The sequence below is a fragment of the Lissotriton helveticus genome, chromosome 10 (genome assembly GCF_964261635.1).
Source record: "Lissotriton helveticus chromosome 10, aLisHel1.1, whole genome shotgun sequence".
NCBI lineage: Eukaryota > Metazoa > Chordata > Amphibia > Caudata > Salamandridae > Lissotriton > Lissotriton helveticus.
This window is the reverse complement of record NC_136071.1, coordinates 933,186,234-933,210,098: the sequence shown is the minus strand read 5'-3', so window position 1 is coordinate 933,210,098 and position 23,865 is coordinate 933,186,234. Positions and strand designations below refer to the sequence as shown.

General features: G+C 42.8%; 1 protein-coding gene across 1 annotated transcript in view; it reads left to right on the top strand.

Annotated features, from left to right (window-relative positions):
• DBF4 (DBF4-CDC7 kinase regulatory subunit) overlaps positions 1-23,865 on the top strand; it is a 260,182-nt gene that overhangs the window by 54,083 nt on the left and 182,234 nt on the right. The window contains exons 8-9 of the mRNA XM_078663591.1: positions 2,555-2,585; positions 8,362-8,407. Of these exons, the coding sequence (XP_078519717.1) occupies positions 2,555-2,585; positions 8,362-8,407 (77 nt within the window). The remainder of the gene's footprint in view (positions 1-2,554; positions 2,586-8,361; positions 8,408-23,865) is intronic.

Below are 23,865 nucleotides of genomic sequence, written 5' to 3'. Positions count from 1 at the left end.
CCCTGCATTAGCATGAGTGCATGCAACTATCAAAATATCGCACCCATATATTGTGGGTGCCCATATGGTCTATTCTATGTGCTCAGTGTCATGAACATGCCACACACTGTAATGGGTGACACCACTCGTAAAATAGCACTTGAGAAACAAGACACCACATGACAGTACAACATAAAACATAGAAAAGATAATCCATGTGACGTATTTCTGTAGATGCTATATTATTGCATCATGGTCAAAGCCAGGGTTAGATGGGCTTGTAGCCACACTCTAAAAGAGGGAGGGGAGTAAAAGTTCTATATATCATGTACTCTTGTTGCTGCTTAACAGTTGGGTAGCGTACTCAATCTGTAGGAAAAAAAGAAAGGAAGCCCCCCGCCACGTACTTCGGCAAAGCCGCCTCTGGTACACTAACCTTCTACTCTCCCTGGAGACCGCATACTAACTGGTGCATAAGCTGTGTCAGTTTAGAAAAACCTTTCCTAACCATGCGGCGGGAAAAAAACGCACTGTCATTCTGCTTCATAATATTAGACCGATCGGTTAGTTCAAAATAACCGCCGTTGCCGGAGTAGTGACAGCGCCATGTTGGGAGAATTACTAATGGGACATCTCAGCGGCTGAAAAGAACCCACAAAGCAGCCATTAGTTTGAAATATGTTGTAAAATACTGACTGCTGTGTTCACGGGTACATGCATGCAATAATAAGAATAAAAGTATCATACATGGGAAGCAACCGCTCAACATTATAAGCGGGTAGCCTGGTTGAAGTAATATCTCACTTAGGTAGTAGCCATTACATCTAACCGCCCCCTAGTAGGACTTGTTTTCTTGGCAGGGAAACAACAAAATACTATACCTGTGTAATTCCCAATGTTTTTGTATGCATATCGCTTGAATCCACTCTGTGTTACGTGAAACACTTTAATAGCAACTCCTTTCCTCATACATTTCCAGTAACTTAATGTTTTTCAGGATGGGAATTCTCCCAACATGGCGCTGCCACTACTTCGGCAACGGCGGCCATATTGAACTAATCGAGCGGTCTAGTACTACGAAGCACAATGACAGGGCGTTTGTTTTCTCACCGCATGGTTAGGGAAGGGCTTTAGAAATGGAAACGGCTCATGCACCAGTTAGTATGCGGTTTCCAGGGAGAGTAGTAGGTTACTGTACCAGAGGCGGATTTAACGAAGTAAGTGGCGGGTGACTTCCTTCCTTTTTTTCCTACAGATGGAGTATACTACCCACCTGTTAAGTAGCAACAAGAGTACATGATATATATATAGACCTTTCCCCCCCCCTCCCTCTTTTAGAGTGTGACTACAAGCCCCTCTACCCCTGGCTTTGAACATGATGCAATAATATAGCATCTACAGAAGTAAGTCACATGGATTATCTTTTCTGTGTTTTATCTTGTGTTGTCACATGGTGTCTTGTTTCACGAGTGCTTTTTTATGAGTGGTGTCACCCATTACAGTGTGTGGCATGTTCATGACACACTATTTGAGCACATTGGATAGCCCATATGAGCACTCACCATAAACAGGTGCGATATTTTGATAGTTGTATGCACAATCATGCTAATACGACCTGCCAGCACGGCTGACAGGTCACTGTTTTCAATGTATCTTTTTGCTTTCTAATTACAGACGAGGATTAATCACTAGAACCATATGTATACAGTGTGCATTAGGTGTGCATGGTTTGTGTTCTTATTACAGGATTCACTAGGAGTGGTACACACAGGGCTGGACCCCAAGGAGTCCTGCTGAAGAGCTTTTAGGGGAACAGCTCGAAACATGTTGACAAAAACATATTACTGAGAGAACCAGACTCCTTAAGGTCAGGTTTCTTCTCAGTAAACAGCCCCTGATTTTTAACCATACCAACTAGGGGCGGTAATAAGAGTTGCCAACCAATTGGGTATTCTTAAATTTTCTTTCCCTTTCCACGCCACATCACTGCACTACACATAGTCTGCAATATAAAGTGCTCCTATGTAATTCATAAGTCGCAGCATGCCTCAATCCGTAGAGGATTGAGAGGAACCCAAATGATGAAGCATGCCAACTAGGGGCAACCCTGGTGGGTGAGGGGTCTCTTTCTAGACAAGGGATTACAACAAATTCTTGCTGTATCCTATCAAATTCCCTAAGGGCAGGTTTTCTTCGATATACTCTATTTTTGTCTAACTACATAACTGTCAGAAGGATAAACCTAGCCTCTACCTCTGCCTCCCTCTCTACGTTGGCAAATAAAATCTAAGATATGACATGTAGCATACAAAAATGATAAATTACTACAGGGCTCAGAGTATCAGGGCAATGGGGTTTCCAGTATTATTTTTAACATGTGTTTATTCCTTGTTTTGTGAAAGAGCTATGAAGATCTGTAAAAATATGAATCCGGAAAGCATCCTCACATGTTGAAAGATGACAAATCACTTTCCATAGAGCCTGTTTAAAGTAGTAAACTGAATGCATTTCTTTCTGTGTAATATTATTTTTATAATTCCGACCATGCCAGTTAAATTGTTCTCTTTTCTAACAGGGTAAGGAATCCAACAATCAGAAAGTAAAATGTAAGTATTATCATGTTGACCATTTTTAGAGCACCATTCAGTTGCTTTCTGGAAGAAACAGTGGGTGCTACCAAGCTGCTTTTTTTTTTGGGCAGTGTGTTCTTTGAGGGTGTGGTTGGTGTCCTAGATAGATCCAGGTGACTTAGCATTCAATGACAGTTGTTAGAAGCAGTCATGGTTCATATTATTGAGTCAGGATGGTACTGTTTCTTGTTTGTTATTTTCAGCTAGCAGGAATTCTATCTAGGTTGAGTGAGATAAGCTACTCATGCGTCTGTCATGCAGTGCTCATAGGCTCACATTATATCACTAATAACATTTTTAAATGACATACTTGATGGCATCATTGGTGACATTTCAAGCAATGTTGTTTAGGTACACAGAAAATGTTGCCTGTGACATCATCAATGATACTGCTGTAGATTACTTCGGATTTCTATAATCCTATGGAAGATGGTTTTGTTGTTGACATAATTTAATATGTATTATTTTAAAAATTAAGTTTACTTTTAACTTACTGTTTTTGATGTACTTTTAAAACGGTACTGAATAGATTATTATTGGTTATGGTTGTTATTTTGCAATATATGCTGGGTTTCTTGTAATACTTTTTTTGCTCTATAGATTAGTTATACAGATTTTAGTTGCATTATGTGTTATATATTGAAACTGGTGTGTGGGTCTTTGTCACAACATTTGTGGCTTCACAGACTATATGCTACTCTGTTAGAGAATGGTGCAGCGTATAATGCTAAATCGGTTCATGCAAATTTGAATGTGTAGGCTTTGGTTGGGTTTGGTTGTACATATGTGATCATAGGAAACTCGTGATGTAGTTGTATTTCATGGCAGTGTTTTTCATAAGATAGATGTGTGCAGTAGCATAATTGTTTGTTTTAATTTTTTATTTTACGGAGTTTTATATGTCGCAAACTTGACCCAAAGGTATCCGGTATCAGAGCGCTTTTTGTTAGGCACGGGGAGATTAAGTGATTTGCCCAGAATCACAAGATGTTCAGCGTCATTGCAGAGACTCCAACCCGGTTTCCCAGATTCGAGGTTGACCGCCCTAGCCGTTAGGCTAACTCCTCTCCTTAAATTGTTCGAATCATACCTGTAGTTCTGTGGTACATTTTGGTCATCGTTTCATGTGGATGTGCAGCAGTGAGTGCTCTCTCTGCCATTTTTAAACATTGGTTTATAAATTGCTGTATACCTTAATGCATGCGTTTTAATACATATGTTTTTTATTCTAGTTGTAGGCTCATTAATGTGTGAAATACTTTGTATAACTATATATGGTGTATTCGTAAGCAAAGTGTGTTGTTCTGGAATAAACTGATTATTAGTTAGCCTGTTGTAGATAGTATTTGATTTGTTCATTATAATTTTCTTAAAGAAAAGGTAAAATAATTGGGGTAGCATTCGATGTCATCAGTGATGTAATTTGAAGTCATCAGTCCTGCACCCTTTAATGCATCTGCGCTACTTGCCCACAAAACACTAAACATATTGCACCAAACTTTATATGGATTGTGATGTCACAGTTGTTAGCAAACAGATACATTTTTAACGCCACCTTTTAACTGTTCCTCCTTGATGAATCTGCACAAATTTAAAAAGCCCAAGAATAAGCTAAACATCTATTAGATTTCATGCAAATTCGCCAACCGCGGTAAAATATGTCAATCAAAAAATGCAGCTTTTCAAATGTCAAGATATCTCTATTTCTACCCCTTTGAAGCCCACCAACAATGTAATGTATATCTAGAATGATGCCCTGAGACGTTCAGAAGAGATTAAGAAATCAGGCCATTTGTTGCACATGAAATGAACTGTGGTAAGCATCACATTCACAAGACCTCAAGCAATGAAGCAAAGGGACATTTTTACCATTTATCAGCCCATATAAAATCACTAGTTACTTCATGCAGTGAAGTTTTTATGCTACAAATACTAATATTTAACAAAAGATAAGCAACAAAGGCAATGAGTCCAATTGGGAGACATCTTTGATAAATGTAACAAACACTGGATGGTAAGAATCGCATACAAGGCATGAATGCTAAATATAAATAACAATAATTAAATGAATGATAAAGTGCATAAAGGCCTGACAATAACATACCCGATAGTGGGTCAGAATTCATAATCACAATGAAATGTTATAGGGACAAAGTCCCAGTGAGCTAGAATGCAAGCTGCTCGACAAAAACAAGAAATATTTCAGACAGTCATTAAACAAGCATTTGCAATGCAATAGGTCTCGTGTTACTGAAAGTTTGAGCTATTGGCGTTGGTAATAGTAATGCAACGCCAATAGTCCAAACTTACAGTATTGCGACACATAAAGGCGCTTCGGCATGCTGTCGTGGGAGGCGGGAGAGGTCTGAAGGCGCCGCTAACCGCAAATATATAATGGCGCTTCACCGATTCACTTTTACAAATTCTTATGAACTGCGTACCATTCATTTTGCTGCCAGTTAGATACATTTGATCTGTTTATACGAGAAACCCTATTATGTTAAGTTTTCTAGCATGCATAACATTTTTTAATTAAGTGGAAAAAGTGCAAGATCCGTAATTATGGGGAAAATGTCACAATCTTATAATTTCAGCGGCCCTGCTTATAGCTATAAATTCATAACGACAAGTTTCCTCAACAATGCAGCCCGCATTCTGCCTTGCTGTCTCTTTCTTCATGTGCAACCTTACTTCTAAAAGAACTGTGCAGTAGCCATTAAGCGACAGGGGGGCTATATGAAAACAATAAAAACAGGAACAAAATAGTGACACAACAGAGCAGAAATATTTGACAAACTAATTATAAAGCAAAGTCACGGTGCACTTAGAGACACTTCTGGATTGAGATAATTGTCTAATAAAAAATAAAGGGGGAAACAAGGCTGACGGGGCCTAACTGTTGTGGAAACTTCGCAATCGAAGCAAGAAAGGAATTTGTGACAGTCTTCAATACATATTTCCGAACTTCAAGTGAGTTTCCAGGTAGGATAATTGCTACTGTCGAGCCGTAGCATTGGTTGTGGCGAATCCATGAGGTTTGCCTGGCACCCCCTTTGTCGTTGGCATGTACCAGCTGTACGCGTCTGCAGTGTGTGTTTACCACAGCACGAGGGAGGGTGTTAAGCTTCAGTGTGAGCACTGGCCGGGGGTAGGTGGAGGCATAGACGGGGCTGTGGAGATCAGGACGCCCGGGAATGTGAGACGTGGCGAGGGTCTAGAACTACAGGGAAAGTACCCGGCGGGCAGAGGTCGGGAGGTGACTGACCTCCTCCCAGCCTTCAGAGAGATGAGTCGTAGGAATACGACTGCATCTGAAAGGCAGTCGAGTAGTGACATCGGAGCCCACCTACCCTTCCCACAATAATAATTTTAAAAAGTGCAAAGGGTCAAAAATATAATCAAGGAACGTGGGCGAACAGTGACGTGATCTCAATCACACGTAGTGTCAGAAGATGTAACCTCTTCCTTGGATCTCTACAGGGTGCTCTATACCATCCCTTGCTTTATTTCCGTTCCCTACTCATAAGACCCCTCCTTTTTGGTTCCACTTTAACATTTTGCAGTGACACACGGTCCAAACAAGCAACTAATTTGACCCCCCACCAACAGCGTCCTCAGCATATTCTTAACTCTCCTCTAACCTGCTTTCTTATTCTGTCCTTCTGCGGCGCCCAGTTACAGCCTAAGCATCGTGGTTGGCGCTATCCAGGCTACCAGGGGCTATTTTGTATGCTACAGTTAGTTGCTCTTCTTTCCCGAAGCCCTCGTTTTATCTCCTCTGGAATTATTTATGAATAGGATTTTAGGCGCTATGAATAGAAAAGTTGCGATTACAGTGTATGTTCTACTGGAAGTACTCTTTTGCCACCCGCACACCTGCATAGTAAAAGCGGGAAGGCTCATGTCTATGACCCTTCAGAGTGCTAGATGCGTGCATATTTCCTGCCTGGGTTCAGTGTGTGACTGAGATCATGCATGTGAGAGGGCGACCACTGCTGAGTACAGCAGGAGAGCTCCCAAAATAGCACGAGTGGTGTGTGTGGCGATCCCAGAGCGGGGCGACGTCGATGTGTAAAGGCACTTTTAAGCGGGACTCAATAAAAAGCAGAAATGGCAGTCTCAACTGCAAAATAAGCGCTCCAAAGTTCGGGCACCATGGATCATTTTGCTAACTCGGTGTACGAAGCTTTCTTTTAAAAGTTTCGGAATGCTGTGGTGGGAGGTGGGGTGGTCTGAAGGTGTTGCTGACCGCAAATACATAAAGGCGCTTAGGCATGCTATGGTGGGAGGCGGGAGGGGTCTGAAGGCGCCGCTGGCCGCAAATACATAAAGGCGCTTAGGCATGCTATGGTGGGAGGCGGGAGGGGTCTGAAGGCCCCGCTGACCGCAAATACAACAAGCAGGGAATAGAAATCAGTTGTGCGTGCGCACCACAGAGGAGCACAGGAGAGGGAGGGCGGCAGCAAAGCGAACACGCGCTAATTAGAAGCGCATGTTTAGTATTAGGTCTCAGATGTCGCTGCTGCGCGTAACAGACACCAATGGGACATGGGTGGTTACATTTGTAAAGAAGCTGGGACATGCACACGCCTTTCACCAATGGCGTGGTGTCTTTTTTACAAAGACGCACGCCACAGCCAATAGCAGTTGACGAAAACAAGAGCACACACACGAGCATGTGGTCAGCTTTCAGAAGCCCCTACATGAGGTCACTCGCTGCACGAGCAGTGCTGCGCTCTGCAACGCTAGGCGCGAGATCTAAAAATAGTAAACGAAACTGCCACATTTACTACCAATACCAGATTGAACCACAACTAAATGACCTTACAGAGTGTCCGGATCAAAGTATGGTGAAGTAGTTGAAAGCGAAGACCAAGAGACTAATTGAAACGTGCTGTTTTCACTTGATGGGATTACGCTAAATGAAAATAAAAAAATGGAAATGATTTCCAAATGCAAACTCTTCAATAAATTGATGTTTATGTGTGATATATTGGGCCTAGTGAATTCACGTGACACATCACCCAAGTGCATACCAAAGACTCTTAGGGCCATATGTATCAACACATTTCCCCATAGACACAGAATGGGCAAAACCCTTTGATACATCTGGCCCTTAGATTCTTATCCCTTTTTTAATTATCTCGTTTTAAAAGGAAATCATTCAGGAAAGAAGTGAATCAGGCTCCTTGAGGGGCAGAAGATGATCCAAGTTTCTCTTCTGGTATAGCATTCTTGTATTTTCTACTCGTCATCAAAACGCCACTCCTTGTTGAGCCGTTCTGGATATTGGTTTTGAGGAACTAATCAAGGGAGCTCTCCAGGAGAGTTTTATGGACAGTCTAATGCACAGTGCTCAAAGTCAATAATTTGATAATGGAAGAAAGCAGTCAATGACTTTGAAGACTGTCTTTAAAGGATATGGACTCACCCTTCACAAGGCCATGACCTAGCCAGAGAGCACCAGCACATTTTAAATCTGTTTATTTGTATTGTTGGGAAAACATTAAATCATATTCTCTTAACTTTTCAACTGTTTATATTTTGTAGCCTGCCTGCTTAATTTTAATGCATTTCATGTTGCTGTATTTAATAATTAAGGGGAAGTATTCATATGTTGAGCTGTTTATCCATCCATAATTAAATCTGCACGATTACTTACGTTGTAAAAACTATTACTGTTCAATTTCATGTTTCTATGGGGGAGAATTAGAATTAGTAACACAATTTTCCTACTAATTTAATTTTTTAGCAGGACGACTGAAAAAACCCTTTGTGAAAGTTGAAGACCGGAGCCGGTATGTAAAAATGTTATATTTATGTACACTAAATGTCAACACCAAATGAAGTAAAATTACTTAGTATAACTTTAATTTGAGATTTTTATGAAGCATTCTTACAAATGTAACCAAAATGACTGTGACTTTTGGATAAATATTACCAGCAGGAGACTGCTGTTGTCGGTAAGTAACTTCTCCCATTCCACTTGATGTACCTCACTCCCTACTTGTAGCACCCTCAACCATGATTGGTAGAATACAGATGTGATTTAGCTCTTTCACTAATCTTCTTCTCTGAGTCTTACCGATGCACCTTTGAGTTCTCTAACTTTTGTTTATTCTCATGTCATGCTGGGAGACCAGTTGTAAGAAATTCAGTTATTGTTTGAGGGGGGTGGAAAGCCATCTCTAGCAACAACCACAATCCTTATCATGGTGAGTCACAAAAGTCGCTAAATTAAACTGTGGTTAACCCTCTAGCGGCTTGGTACTAAAGCAATCAGCACTTTGTAAATTATTTATGCAGTTCACAAACATTAATAAAGTAAAAGCACAACACAAGAAACATCCCAGATCAATTTAGAAAAATAGAGACCAATTTAATATGTAAAATGTCTTCAAAACAAAATAAATCCAATCCCGTCGAACTGGAGTTGCAAATTTCTAGATTTTTTGTTTAAAGTAGTGGCTAAAAAATCAAGGCGCCAAACGTGGAAATCTTGTTGCGCAAGACGAGGTGAAAGTTTAAGGCCCGACTACGATGGAGCATTGGTCGGATACAAGGGGTGAATTGAGCCTTGGCTGTGCTTAACTCCTGGCTCAGAAATTATTTTTAAGAAAGATCCAGAAGGTAGGGTTGTACGGGGCAAGGTAGTAGGCTTTGCCCTAGGAGGAGTCTTCGCTGGCCGAAGTCGTGGTAAAGATTTCTATCTTTGGACGTTAAAAATTGACACTGGAATGAAGCTTTAGGCTATAGCCAAAAAGGACTCCTCGAGGACTCATAGTGTGGCAGAGAGGTCAGGTTGAACATGATTTGCTGCTGTGGAGACGCTGTGACAAGATCGAGACCCTACCCGTTTTGGCCCGCATCCCGGCCCGAGACTGCAAACGCAGCTCATTTACCTCTATATGATCACTCCGGCATTCCATTACCTTCAATCCTTCCTGGCAAGTCACTCCCTTCTCCTGACCGTGAGCGCTAATTTAACTTATCCCTGGTAAGCACGCATTCCCACCATGACTTGCTAGACACCCAACACCCTCTCATATCCAGAAGGCTTCCCAACAGTCACAGCATAATCCCCATTGTTTGGGCTCTTCACTCTTGTGCCATTGCGCATTCCAGCGTCTCATCCCACATTAGATAGGATTACCCTGAGTGCTACTGTGCACTATGAATACTCTCTCGACGTTGAGGCCATGCTCCTTACTCAGGGTGTATGTCCACTGGCCATTTTTGCCGATCACAAAACAATTACAGGCTATTGTAAATAGGCATGCAATTTTAAATGTCCTGAAGATGATCCCAGCACCTTCTTAAGGGATCGGAACGCCGTGAACACTCTGTACACATATATACTTTTTAAATTGTTATGATAAATGTGCAATGGTGCCTCATGTACATTTTTGTTTGTTTCATTTGAAATGGGCTTTAAACAAACAAACTCTTTTTGCCTGAACCCCTAACTTTATGTTGTACGTCCTTTCTTGCTAAGTTGGATGCAGGCTTGTGTCCCACTTATATTGTTTTTCGTGTATTGTCTGTAAAACATTGTTTTTCGTGTATTGTCTGTAAAACATTCTTTAATTGCATATTAAATCCCAGTCCAGCTGCACAGAGGTATATAGTACTGACTGAGTCTATATTTATTAACTTGAATCTGATTGTCTAGGAACCATTGTCTTTAGAAACAGTGGAGAAAAACATAGCAGAAGTAACCACGAAGTCAGGCCAAGTGACGATGCACCTCAACAGATCGTTTGGCAGATAGGTACTGGTCTTCTGTCTGTTCTCCAAGCACATTTTAGTGAATGTTTTTTATGGTTAGGCAGGGACAATACTCAAGCACCACTACCATGGATCCAGGACTTTGAGAGTTAGGACTAGCTCCACCAGAGACCAGGTGCGGGGTTCAATATTTCTAGAGCTTGTTATATCCCTGTAGCTCACACAGGAAGCCAGCCCACTAGCCCTCAGAGTCCCTTCTGGTGGTCCTGAGTTCAAGGAGATGGTCCAGTTCTCCTTCATGCAGCAAGCCCGGCCTTCATGCTGCATGACAGTCCTCTTGTAGCAGCAGGGCTGCCCTCAGCGGGTCCGGGAGGTGTCAAGAGAGTCTAATATTTATACCTGGTTCCAGCCTTTGAAGTGGGGGGCTTACCTATGCTACCCCCTCATATGGTTCTGGAAAGTTCCTCCCTTCCACAGCCAAGGCTTTGAGAAGTCTGAGGTGACAAAACACTAGTATCCTGTTCCTTTTTGTGTGTTGGAGGCAAGCCCTTTGAAGTGTAAGTGGGGCAGGGAAGAGCTCTGCCATCATGGGTCGTCCTGCCAACACCAAGGCGCAGAATACGATGTTGGGCAGAAAGCCTCCTCCCAACAGTCGGAATTTCTTCAACCGTGTCAGAACCCTTCTGACCGACTCGGTCGGTTTACATTCCTACCGTAGTCTTTCCAAAACGGTTTCAACCGGCTCTCGGGGTATCCGTGTCAGTCGGAACCGCATTGTACACCCCTATGAACACCACATCTGCCCTCTAGAATAGGATATCTGTTTCCAACAGCCTTTCCGACATGAAAAGGCTGTCAGAAAGTGATTTTGGGGGGCCCTAGCATTGCCTCCATCATGCGGTCTACGGTTGGGGGCCGAGTGGGTACCTAAGGGACCCCCTGTAAAACCCTGCACTGTGTGACCCTACAATGTGTGCCCGCGATAGGGTGCAGGTTTTTACACACACATCCCATTTCCCCATAGGAGCCTGTGTTACGGCCGGTTGTGGGGCGTAACACGGGCTCCCATAGGGAACAATGGGAATCGGACCGAACAGCCGCATTGTGATCGGGTAGGTGGAACCGCTGACCGCGAGTCAGTTCATTCCGAGTCGGTGCCTGGCAGAGGCTTTCCGCCCATCATCGTAATCGGCCCCATAGCCTTTTATCTCACTGTCTTGGTGGGATACAAATAGCCCAACAGCAGAGCCATTCACAGTCATGTGACCCAGGACACTGGCAGCAGGCACCAAATGGTTAGGGCATGAAAATGCCAACTTTCTAAACAAGCATTTACGATGCAATGGTCTTGTCTTTGTTAAAGTTAGAGCTATTGGCATTGCAAATTGCATTTTTTTTGTTTTTTTTAAACATAAATAAATGGTATTGTCATTTACAATGGCAATAGGTAAGCATTAGAGAGTAGTCGAGTGTATTAGCAGACACAGAGCCCCACACACACATAGCCCACACACATACACACACAGCCCAACACACACACAGCCACACACACACACACCCACCCACACACAGAGCCACACACACACACACAGAGCCACACACACACAAACACACACACACACACACACAAACACACACACACACAACACACACACACACACACACACACACACACACACACACACACACACACACACACACACACACACAGCCACACATGAATGTTAGATCTGCATTTGGGATCATGATTTATGCGAATATTAGAGTATCAACTGAGTCTCAAGGCATAACTATGGTGAACCTGTAGTCTAGTATATAATACAAGGAAGCACACATATTTTCAGTAATCACTACAGGTCAATATACTCGCGCTTAATACCCACTCATATTAAAAGGCCTTCCCAGGTCAACATCAATCCCTAAAGGGTCCCTCCTGCAACACATTACCTGTGCGCAGATACCGGGATGAGTTAGATCGTAGAAGTAAACGTAAACAGCTGAATTGTTCTGCAATTTAGTTTTTCATATTGCCTCACCAGGATCATATCTCTGCCCTTGAAGTAAGTGATTAAGATGGCCATATATATTTGGAGCCATTATCCTAAATGTGGGACATCTTGCATTCAGATTACATGCAACATGATTGATGGCGTCACCAGAAGAAACTGAAAAGCAGTGAAATAAATACATCCACTCACTTCATTATTTCAGTAGAAAAAGAAGGTCCCGCTTGTTTCTCTTAAGATTGGGTGACATAAAAACTGAGGAGACTGATTAATAACTAATTGAAAGCTCGAACGGCAGCTAACAAAAGGGTAAAAGCTGCAAGCTCCCATGACTGAAGGCCTGTAGGGAGGTTGGCACACCTGCAGTGACTTATTTGAAAGGCTGAATTAAAATACTAGGATACTGTAAGTGCACAGTTTGGGATCCATAGCTTCTCTAGGTCTAATTCACAAATAATTCAGTGCCAGCGTAGTAGACTTACAAGATAGCTTTCACCAAACCGATCAAAACCATGCACAGAACTTTCAGGTGGTGCACCCAACTGGAAATTGTCAATTCAGTTTTTATTTGCATGCACAGTTAATACTTTTGAAAATGACAATGCATAACCAGTATCCTTACCGCCTTTAAAAGCCAGGAATGAACCTTTGGAAACCCAAACAAAGCACATAGGCTCGTACAAGAAAGGGAACCAGGGCCCATGCAGTACAAAGCCCAATTGCAAAGCACTGATTACAGGAGTGACTATCAGATTACTTTTAAAAATCCGAATTTCCCAGATAATGTAGCCGTCCCTCTCCATTCAAACACAAACTGCCCTTGGACGAAAATGACGATTGCGCATTGTGTTTCTTCAAAATAAACAGGTCTAAAAGCATTGATGAAGGGTCTCCGCACATAACTAGCCCTGTTTTAGCTGAAACATACATTAACTAAGAATGGTGTTTGAGGAGTATAACCTCCCCCCCCCCCGAGCTTTGGGATCTAACAAAATCAAATTTAACAACTGTGGCAAAAGGGTGATCCGAAAATGTCAACATAAGTGTTGCAACTTGTTAAAAGTTCAATTGCACAATGGTGAAATCATCCCTGTACCCTGTAAATCAGTCACCACAGAAGATGCCAGGCTGACAGTTTGAGCCCAGAGTAATGTGCGATTGTATCAGTCTGTTTTAAAGTGTAGAATGTGGACAGGGCACGACTTGGCGTTCGGTCAGTTTCGGTAAAATGTTTTTGTATAGAAACCAGTTTTTATCATTTTTAGCAAATTGTGATGCCTGATCTCACAAAATGTTCTCTAGAATAAGGTTTCAAATCGTGGCACACAAAAAAACAGAGGTATGCAGGAGACAGTGCAAAAGTTTCAGACAAGGTTAATAGATTAACTGTTTGACTAGAAAGGAACAACTGAAGCATAGAAAGAACAATGCAAAGGGTGAAGGGGCATTACTTACTCTCCTGCCGATTGTGAGCCAAAGGGCTCAAGAAAAAGTGGGACTATATGATCTGAATGGAGCCACACTGAAGACTCTAGTTCAAGTCCTGAAAGGGTATGGTTTCCACTGTCATGTCGCAAGGATGCAAAGGTGTTCACTGCCATGAAGCCACGGGAAGAGGAGGTGCAGAAGAATCAGCCTCAGCCCAATGATATTTAAGAAACTGTTCAGTTAAAATATCTGCAATAGATAAATATGCCAGTTTTATGACATTTATAGAGCAAACTATTCACCCGCATCGGATATTTTGGCCTTACAAAAACATAAAAAGGTAATTTTTACGGCATATTTATAGAGCAAAATATTCACCCGCTTGGGATATTTTGGCCTTAAAAAAACATGATCAGCCATTCAGTGTTGAACTAGAAGGAAAAAGATCAGAGAGAAAATCGAATTAGGTAGAACACCAACTTTTCAAAAGTTTGCCTAATTTAATAAAGTTTGATTTCTGCCAGAGGAACACACGCAACGTTCATACTTGTGGCAGCTGCCACCAAGAAGGCAAGGCCCCCATTATCTTTTAGGAAAACCTTAGGGGTTTCAAGAATACATTTACCTTTGGATTTCATAAGCTGGTGGGGTTGACACCAATGAAAGCTATGATGTAGGCTTGAACATGCCTTTGTAAATCAAATATATTAATTTGAAAACTATCCACCCCTTAACAGGCAACCAGAGATGTGACAACCGTACAGGCATAACATCATTGCTGGGACAACGACACAGGCATAATATAGTTTCAACTACAGTGTTAACCGGCGAGGTCAATGTTAAAACGGGGTCAACCTGAAACCCTGCTTTTCACAAATGTGTGATTTGGAAGCTCAAGAACTTCCCTGTGATATATGATGCTGACTACACAGCTTCAGACCCCAGTAACAAAGAAGTTTGTCATCCAAGCAGATGCGGTGCCACTGCAAAGAGCTATCCGCTTCCAAAGCAAGCAGGCGATTAGAAAAGAACACAGTTTTATAACACTGTTCATTAGGATACTGTTTGCGCATAGCCAAATATTGCAATCTATAATCTACCAATGTATCTTGCAAATAAATTCAATCCTAGGCAAAATACACTTGAAATCCCCAGCTGGTACGATAAGGCAACATCAGCCAATACAACCAGTAGGCAAACAGACTACATCTGTAACTTACAAGTAAATCCCTCCAGATTTATTACAAACATTAATGATCTCATCGTGTGGTCACCTATAGGTGATTAGGTTAGCAAAGATTCAATACTGAATTCGGTATGGGCAACTGCATAACAAAATACTCCTGCCACGATTGTCATACGAATTAGAGAATTTTATTTAATGCACTTCGAAACCGGGATGCATTTTTTTCAAATGGTGCTCAAAATGTAAACTTTTAACTGTGTAATGTATTTACAACGCCTTCCCTTCTATGTGGTAGCACACCTGCATGCATCTCTTCATGTTAGGTGATGAACGCACAAAAAAAATCTATATAGAGTAAATTCAAAGTCAAACTAAATCGAGTTTATATGTGCGAAGTTTTGCTATGACCGCATCAAACTGGACACGGAAGAAAACAGTAATTCAAAACAATAACTGATAACATTCCTTAACATAGGAGGAATGTTATTGGCATTACAAATGTTCAGATGTCAGACAGGCTAGAACTTATTAAGAATATAATACCACGACGATTAACATGGCCCAATAAAAAGGGACAAACTATGTCCAAGCTCTCACAGCTCTCCAGATCAAAGTTAATACGAGTATCCCTGAACAAAATCCTACCCTGTCAGCATAGTTACTAATTCCAAAATACAGAGAGTAACAGATAAGACTGCATGAGTAATAAAATACAAGTGTACAGAACGCAACGTGCAACAGTTGTCAGATGAACAGCAAAGGATAGCTTACTGAGTTCAATGAGCTATACCCACACCACTAGCAGTCACCTAAACCCGCTGCAGTGCACTTTTGTTTAAACTGAAGCAAGGAACAACCAGGATTAATCGATCAAAAGACAGCCTGTAAAATAAAAATAAACATACTACTGTTATGTTCTCATTAGGGTTATTTGCTATGCTATGCAAGTATTCTAACAAGACATTCTAACAAGACATTCATTTCGGAGATCAAATTAGTTTATTTTTGCATATGAAAAAAACATGCTGCTCCGTACATTACATGTAACATGCTGAGCATCACAAAAAAAACTTACCACAGCAATTTAAAACGGTAAAATAGTCCTGTAAGTCCAAGAAATACAACACTCTACAACAGATGTGTATACATAAGGGTGCGTCAAAACTGCCCAGTTCCTACAAAAAAAAGCAAGGACCTTAAACGGTATTCCATCGATTTACAAATTACCTGGTATCCTGAGAAAAGCAAGCATTGTTAAAGTCAAACTGTCTAGCCTTGGAGCCCGATTTGATCTGCCAAAGCTTTAGGTTCATGCTGTAAAGAATGAACAAAAGGTAGAAAAAAAATTGCAATTACAGGCTACCATTTGTTTTTTCTTTTTTACTCATCTGAAATGGTGTGAAAGAGCTTTCTGTATGAAGCAGAAGGGACAGCATTAGTTTGCTGCCTGGCCTGTCATAAAATAAAGCTAAAATTAAAAAACAATAAAAAGTGAACAGGTGAAGAGTGGAGGGGGAATGAGGAGAACAGAGGAACGGGTCTGGGGAGAGGGTGGGGGTTTGGGAAGAAGCACACAAGAGGAAGGGGGCGAGACAAGGTAGATTATCAATACGGGGCCAAAGGGAGAAGAAGCACATTAGCGAGAGCCACTTGGAACATGCGGGAGAGAAACACAGGCGAGAGGGCAACACTGAACTGCATAAGGAAGACAGCTGGATAACAACCTTGCATCAAGAAACAAGTACCTGGAAATCACTTGAGTTCCTGGCAAGCCACCGGCCCGATCTGGCACGAAATCCCGAAGTCCGGCAGCGTCATGCTTGTTGTGGGGCAGGACTTCCGCCATAAGCCCGTGCCCACGAACTCGCCGAGATGGAAGTGGTGACGTGGGGCTCCCATGCAGGAGGCGGAGCCCCGCGGTGGCGGCAGAAAAGTGGCGACTGAGGCTGTGGATGCAAGTGCGGGGCTCCCATCAGTGAGGGAAGCCCCGCGTGTGCCACGTCAATGGAGGCGGAGGAGATGACACCCGGTGAGCGGGACTTGGTGCCTTGGGGGCTCGTGCACAGGCTCGGGGCGGCTGGTGCGTGTGTGCGCGGCCGGGGCGGCTGGTGCGTGTGTGGGCAGCTGGTGCGTGTGTGCGCGGCTGGGGGCGGCTGGTGCGTGTGTGCACGGCTGGGGGCGGCTGGTGCGTGTGTGCACGGCTAGGGGCGGCTGGTGCGTGTTCACAGTTTCTGGGAAGCACGTCTTAGAAGCGCGTGCACAGACCAGAATCTGCACGTTCACTGACCAGAATCGCCGCGCGTGCCTTGGGTTGTCTCCCTTGAGAGACAACTCAACGACAATAGGTCTCGAGGACGAGACCTAAAAATGGCGTTTTCAGATTTGTCACTTAAAATCTTTTTTTCCATTAAAGAGGACTTTAAATTACAATTCATTTGAGTCGACGCATGATATGTCTACCTGCTCCAAAGCCGAAGTTAGCAATTATTAAAAGTAATAGAGGAACCCAGTGTTAGACAATGGGAGACAGGGCTTAATGTAATAAAAATCGTTTTGAGGAGGTTCTCAGTACAAGGACATGTGTCCTACTTTTTAATTCCAATACACCCTGCCCTATGAGCCTTTAGTGCCCACCTTGGGGATGACCTATGTGTATTAAATAGGAAGAATTAGGCCTGGCAAATGATTTATTTTCTGTGAAGCTAGAAAACCTGAAGGTAAACTCGACCCAGGACACATTACTGAATGCCCGAGGGCTAAAAAGTTAAATCAAAACCTCATACCCCCTCCAACCGGGATTTGAAAACTTCAACACTTGGATCACCAATTGCGCTGACAGTATCGTTCCCATCAAGAGCAACATCCAGAGAAAACACTCCAAAAAGGCCAGCTGTCTGAGCGCAACAAAGAAGACAGCCCTTGCTGCACACATTGAAACCAGTGGCAACGACACCAAGGAACTTTTTGACAACATTAAGGAATTCACCAACCTGGCTGCCAGCGCAAACAACATCACACCCTCACAGAAGCTTTGCGACAACCTCTCTAACTTTTTCCATGACAAGATCACAACCATATACAGAAACTTCAAACCCCAATCCATACCTATGGACTTCCTTGATGGGTACGCCTCCACCGTAACCAACACAAACCACACACTGTCCACCTGGAACATCCTCTCGACCCAGGACCCCACTTCCAACATGAAATATATCGACTCAGAAACTCCCACAGATCCATGCCCGCACCACATCCTCAACCTTGGAAACCAATGGATTGGCGAGGAACTCGCCACCCTACTCAACACCTCTATCACCACCGCAACATTCCTCACCTGGAAGCACACCAAATTCAGACCATTACTCGAAAAAACATCCACCAACCCCAACAAACTCAAAAACTGCCGACCAATCTCCCTGCTCCCTTTCCCAGCGAAGGTACTGGTAAAGATTGTTGATAATTAACTCATGACACACCTGGAGCAGAACCAGCTTCTCGGCGCCTCCCACTCCGGCTGCAGCAGCAATCACAGTACCAAAACCACCCTGATAGCAGCCACCGACGAAACCCGAACTTCTTGCCAGCCTTTGACACTGTATCCCTTCACACACCGATCGCAAGACTCCACCAAACTGGCATGAAAGGGGACGCACTCAGATGGATCACCTCCATTCTCACCGGAGGAACCCAGAGGATCCACCTCCCACCTTTCTCCTATGAACCCAAGGAGATCACCTGCGGAGTCATTCAGGGCTCATCCCTTAGCCCCACACTCTTCAGCGCATATTTGACCTAGCTGGTCAACATCGCCATCATTTTCTACACAGACTACCCTCAACTCATCCTCTCACTCACTGACGATCCCGCCACAACCACTTTCCACGGTTGCATGACAAACGTCGCTGACTAAATGAAGAACAACTGCCTGTAGCTGAACACAGACAAGACGGAAGTACTAACCTTTGGCAACAGCAGCAACACATGGAACGACTCCTTGTGGCCATCAGATCTAGGACCTGGACCTACTTCTTCCAACCACACCAGAATCTCGGAATCATCGAGGACAACAAGCTCACCATGAAATAACAGATCAGCGGTGTCTCCTCCACCTGTGTCAGAAGATGCCAGCACAAAAGTTCCACAGGAGCTGTCACAGAGCCCAATGCCCCTCCACCAATGAGCATAGCTACAACTTTTACACTTGATAGCATATGGCAACAGCGTGGAAGGAAAGGGGAAGTGGAAAGACCAGAGAGTCTGCCTTGTAGTGAATCGGTTTTCTCGATTCCTATTCCGCTTTTCTGTGATTATTTTTTTTCGAAATCTGATTGCACCCTACAATGTAACTGTATTTAAGAAATAAACTTTTACAAACACATTGGATTGATTTGTTAACAATAACTAAATATAGGTTATATTCTAAACATTACTCAAAGGCCATTTACCCAGGATTCATAATGCTAATGCCTCTCTCTTATAAATAGTGTCTACTTGGAAGTAACACTTGAAATAAGGAACTCAATTGTCTTTCTTTTAAAGGAAGAATTTGATGACTCGGGAGAGAGTTCATGCTATCTGAAAGAGACACATTAGTGATAGATTCCTTAACTTACAATATCCCCAGATGTCTGACCGGATCCGGAAAGTTTTTTGTCCGCAGTACCCCTGCGCGTCGGAATGTGGCGTTGTGCGGCTCCGCGTCAGTCGCTGGCGTTGTATGCGCCGAAATGACATCACTGAGACTACTTAGGTGCCACCCATGTGCGCTGACGTCAGTTCTTTCTTTTTCCACGCCAGCAAGCACAGATCCGGTTAGAGCACATACCCTAGTCACTTTTTGACTAACTTTTTAGGGACTTTTGTCTCTACTTCTTTTTGAGTCTTTGACTTGTGGTGCCACGTAGGGATGCATAGGTCTTGGACCTCAGAAACGTCAATCGTTTCCTCCAGAAGGAGAAGTTAAAGCTGTTGATTCTGGCTCAGGTCTTGCCTACCCTGGAGACTGGATGGTAGCGTTGGACTTGCAGGACGCATATTTTCATATCCCCGACCTACCGGCCTTACCTGCGGTTCACGGTAGGCCAGGCACATTTTCAGTTTGCTATGCTACCCTTCGGCCTACCCAGTGCCCCTCGGGTGTTTGCGAAAGTGATGGCAGTGGTTGCAGCTCACCTGTGCAGATCAGGGGTTTCAGTCTTCCCATATCTCGACGACTGGCTGTTGAAGGCGAGCTCGCCCCAGGCAGTCGTTTCCCACCTCCAGACTACGGCAGATCTCCTACACTTGCTGGGGTTCTCCTTCAACGTGCCGAAGTTGCACCCTAGTCCCTCTCAGAAGCTCCCCTTCACCGGAGCGGTTCTGGATTCGACGTGGTTTTGGGTTCATCCTCTCGAGCAGCGAGTTTGGGATATTCAGGCTATGATTCCGATCTTTCAGCCTCTATCCTGGGTTTTTCAGGATGACTCTCCGGCTCCTTGGCCTGATGGTCTCCTCCATCCTGCTAGTGCAACATGCCAGATGGCCTATGCGGGCTCTGCAGTGGGACCTGAAGTTCCAGTGGGCACAGCATCAGGGCAACCTGTCTGATCATGTCCAGATTTCGGAGGGCACTGCACGACAATTGCAGTGGTGGCTCACGAATCGCGATATTCTAAGTTTAGGAATCTATCACTAACTAATGTCTCTTACAGATATATCGTTACACAAGTAGTGACTTGTGCTTTATGGCCAGATGTATCAAATGGTTTTGCTAATTCTGTGTTTATGGGGAAATATCTTGATACATGTGGCTTAAATATCTTTTCTTTTTTGCTAGCTTGCAGAGACTCAGAATTCTTCATATTTAGAATATTCAATAGTAGAAAGAATCTCGATTTACATCTTTTTCTACTTCTTTGATGATATATATATATATATATAACCTACTGGCGGTCGCCAGTAGGTAGTTATAGTTAGGACCTAGTTTCCATAGGAAATCCGCAACATTCTATTGGGAATAACTTTGGCGCGGTTGATGAATCTTCGCGAATTCCTCAAAGAAGATGGCCCGCTCCGCTCTGCTCCTTCCCTGAAAGTTTTGGGGGGATTTGTCAAGTGGGGGCTGAGAAAAAAGGGGGGTCCCAAAACGTGTTTTCCCCATGTTATTTTCCGTAGGACGATTAGACACGGCTCCACCCCGAGCCGCTGAACGGAATTACACCAAATTTGGGAAAATGGTAGAGTCTGGTACGCAGATCGCCCTTTTGGTTAAATGGTGTAAATCCCTCCAGTAGTTCCTTAGAAAATCAAATGTGAAAAAAATTATATATCTGGGCGGAGCCTAACCACACATCTCATCGTGAGATCTGATTGGCTGTCAGCACTTCATCCAAGAAGTGTTGCAGCCATCTTGGGACCAATATACATGATAGCACCTCATTAAAAAGCATTGCAGTTAATAGAAGGTTTTAGGGCTTTAGTTACATTATAAATCATTTGTTGATGGTACCACACTCATTTTAGGAATTGTGGTGTGTTCCAAGGTGATTTTACCATGTGAAAAAGCCTTCTGCTGGGATATCATGAATCATGTTTGAAAGAAAACTATTATCTCATGCTTTTCCCACAGTGGTTTGGAAGGGGATCTATAAGCTAAACTGAAAGCATATTTTCTGTAAATTCACATTATCTTTCTCAGTCATGTGAGAATGAAGTCTGACATTCTCAGTAAAACATGTACATCCAACAAGGACAGAGACTGTCAGTTGATTCCTTTGTGTTCTACTGCAGCTTCCCAGAGTGTTCTAAAGAACAACTAGAGCGCTAACAGTACTACTTCTTACAAAGGTATGGCACACCTGAAGCCATCTTGATTGGAATAAAGTGGTAACTCTTAAAACATTTAATTTAAAAATGAACAAAATGAGGGGTTTCATTTTGCCATAGAAAGTATGATTAGTGCTGCAGAAAGAAAAATTAGGGCACATTTGGAGTGACTTCTCAAATCCTCTTCTAGTTCATAAAAAACATTCTGACATGCAGTCTCCCAAGATGGCCACCAAAAGAGCCCAAATGTAGCCCAATTATCACCCAGATGTAGCCCAAGTATAGCCCAATGACAGAATGTCCCAGAGTGTTCTAAAGAACAACTAGAGCGCTAACAGTCTTACTTATGACAAAAGTATGGCACACCAGAAGCCATCTTGATTGGAATGAAGTGGTAAGTCTGAAAACATTTAATTTAAAAATTAACAAAATGAGGGGGTTCATTTTGCCATAGAAAGTATGATTAGTGCTTCAGAAAGAAAAATTAGGGCACATTTTGAGTGACTTCTCAAATCCTCTTCTATTTCATTAAAACAATTCTGACCTGCAGACTGAAACATGCACTTTCAATACCAGCAGCAGACTTCCCTGGTGAGCAGTAGCTTTACTACAGTGATCTAATAAGCAACTAGCGTGCGAACATTCTGAATTTATGGCAAATGTGTGTCACATCTGAATGCCTTCTTGATGGAATCAAGACCTGACCGAACAGACCCCAGACAAGGGGGCAGACAAGAGGGAAAGGCCCAAAAAGAGGAAAAGGAAAAGGACGCGGGACAGTAGAAGACGACGACAATTAAAGAGACAGCACAAACAAACAAACATGGGCAATTTTTCGAAAGTAGCAAGGGAAGATAACAAGACTGTCGTCAATCTCTCAAAACGCATCTTATCGGAGGAGGAAATTTCCGTGCTACAAATGGGATTATCTTTTTGCCCAAGTACCGTTCTAGATTACACTGACACTAGAATTGATTTATTTTTGTTTATTCGTAAACTCAAGCTGATGAAAATATATGAGACACGATCAAAATCCAAACCACCTGACAAACAAACTGCGGACTCGTGCGGCATGAATCTTCAAGTTAATGATATGGAACTGTTGAAAGAAATGTACGAATTTGAAACTGGGGACTTAAATGAAAGAAGTGACCACATTGTTCTGAGATCTTGTGGCGTCATGAACAAACAAGTGAAGCACAGTGGTTTGAAATTAAAAACAAAGTACAATCCCAATGTACCCTATGATAACATAGAAGCATATAACACAGCAGTTATCGCTGATCTTAAAAAACCCAGAAACAAGTTCAAAAACTCGAAAAAGGAAAATCTCACAATTAATCAAAGAAATGCTTTGAAAAGCTTGGAGGATGACAGCAAAATTATTATCAAGCCCTCCGATAAAGGGGGCAATGTTGTCCTAATGGACTATGAGAACTACCAACAGGAGGCAATGAGACAATTAATGGATCCAACATGCTATGAACTAATAGACTGGGAAACATACAGGAAAACCATTAAAGACTATCACTTGCTGTTAGGGGGGTGGTATCATGAAGGTTTGCTGGACATTGACGAGTACAAATTCTTGAGGAAGGACCAACCACGCATCCCTTGTATCTATTTTCTTCCCAAGCTGCACAAGGACCCCATTACACCACCAGGGTGTCCTATAGTATCCTCCAATGGGGGACTTTTGGAAAATACTTCTATCTTTTTGGACCTATATCTTGCTGAATATGTCACCAATTTAAATTCATATTGCAAAGATAGTTCTGATTTTTTGAAGAAGCTGCACGGAGTACAATGGGAAAAAGGGTATTTAATGATAAGCATGGACATATGCCCATTGTACACCTGTATTGATCAAAGAAAAGGTGTAGATGCCTGTATGTACTATTTGAGAAGTAGGCATATTGATCATTGGAACCACAACCAGATGCTAGAAATCATGATGCTTTATTGTTTACAGGAGAAAACATTTTTGTTTGAGAAATCACTGTACCGTCAGCGGTCAGGGACCGCGATGGGAACTTGTTTTGCCCCCAGCCTAGTGAATTTATTCCTAGGCTGGTGGGAAGAACAACAAGTGTGGTCACAGGAT